General features: G+C 29.7%; 1 protein-coding gene across 1 annotated transcript in view; it reads left to right on the forward strand.

Annotated features, from left to right (window-relative positions):
• The first annotated feature begins 505 nt into the window (after positions 1 to 505).
• The window catches only part of LOC107866882 (5'-3' exoribonuclease 3), a 17,504-nt gene continuing 16,977 nt past the window's right edge, over positions 506 to 1,032 (forward strand). Inside the window, exon 1 of the mRNA XM_047411356.1 lies at positions 506 to 886. Coding sequence (XP_047267312.1) covers positions 683 to 886 — 204 coding nt within the window. The 5' untranslated portion in view covers positions 506 to 682. The remainder of the gene's footprint in view (positions 887 to 1,032) is intronic.

The raw sequence follows: 1,032 nt of genomic DNA on the forward strand, positions 1-1,032 counted from the left end.
TTAATATCTTGTGTCTACTCAAAATAGTTTATATTATACGTATCTCAACATTAGATTTAACGCCTCAATGAGATAATAAGTTGTTTATAAAATAGAAGGGACAACTATTCTACACGTTTATATTACTAGATGGCGATAGTAGACAAGTGCTTATATTATAATAAAAAATACGGACTTTATTATAAAATAAACACTTAGTTACTTAAATTTTAGGTACTTTTTGTTTTTAACTAATGTATGAAATATCTTTTGTACTAGATACAAGTACAAAAACAATCATGTGCTATCTCAAGTTGATTAAGAATTCGATTACCACCTTATAATTCCTTTATTATTTTTGCTTCCCCATCCTCAATTTATTTTAATAAAATAGTATTAATAAAAAAATCAAATCCCAAACTTTATAGTTAGTCTTTATTTATTTAACTTTTTACCAAAAAAAAACAAAACAGATAGACAGAAGGCTATTATCGTCCTAATAATTTCGTGCCCTAAAGATCCATTTCACTCTCTTGGATCGGAGCCCCGTCATCCTTTATTTACCTTATCCCCAGTCTAATATCTCTCTTTAGGGTTAGGGTTTCCAAAATTGCTCCATTTTTTTGCTCAATTTCCCAATTTTACTTTCACTGGATTGAGGGAAAATTTTGTGAAGTAAAATTGATTTTTGAATCGGATTAAAATGGGAGTTCCGGCATTTTACCGATGGTTAGCTGAGAAGTATCCGATGGTTGTAGTTGATGTTATTGAAGAAGAAGCTGTTGTTATTGAAGGCGTTAAAATTCCGGTGGATACCAGTAAACCGAATCCTAATAAAATGGAGTATGATAATTTGTATTTGGATATGAATGGTATTATTCACCCGTGTTTTCATCCCGAAGACAGAGTACGTGCTTTTTTCTCTTGAATTTTATTCAATAATTATTTGGTTTTCGGTTTGAGGTGATGATGTTGATGGTTTTTCTTGTTGATTTTTTGAAATTTATGTATAATTGAGTAGAAATGTGAGTTTCTTCAAGGTTAAATATTATA

The sequence above is a fragment of the Capsicum annuum genome, chromosome 4, assembly GCF_002878395.1.
Source record: "Capsicum annuum cultivar UCD-10X-F1 chromosome 4, UCD10Xv1.1, whole genome shotgun sequence".
NCBI lineage: Eukaryota > Viridiplantae > Streptophyta > Magnoliopsida > Solanales > Solanaceae > Capsicum > Capsicum annuum.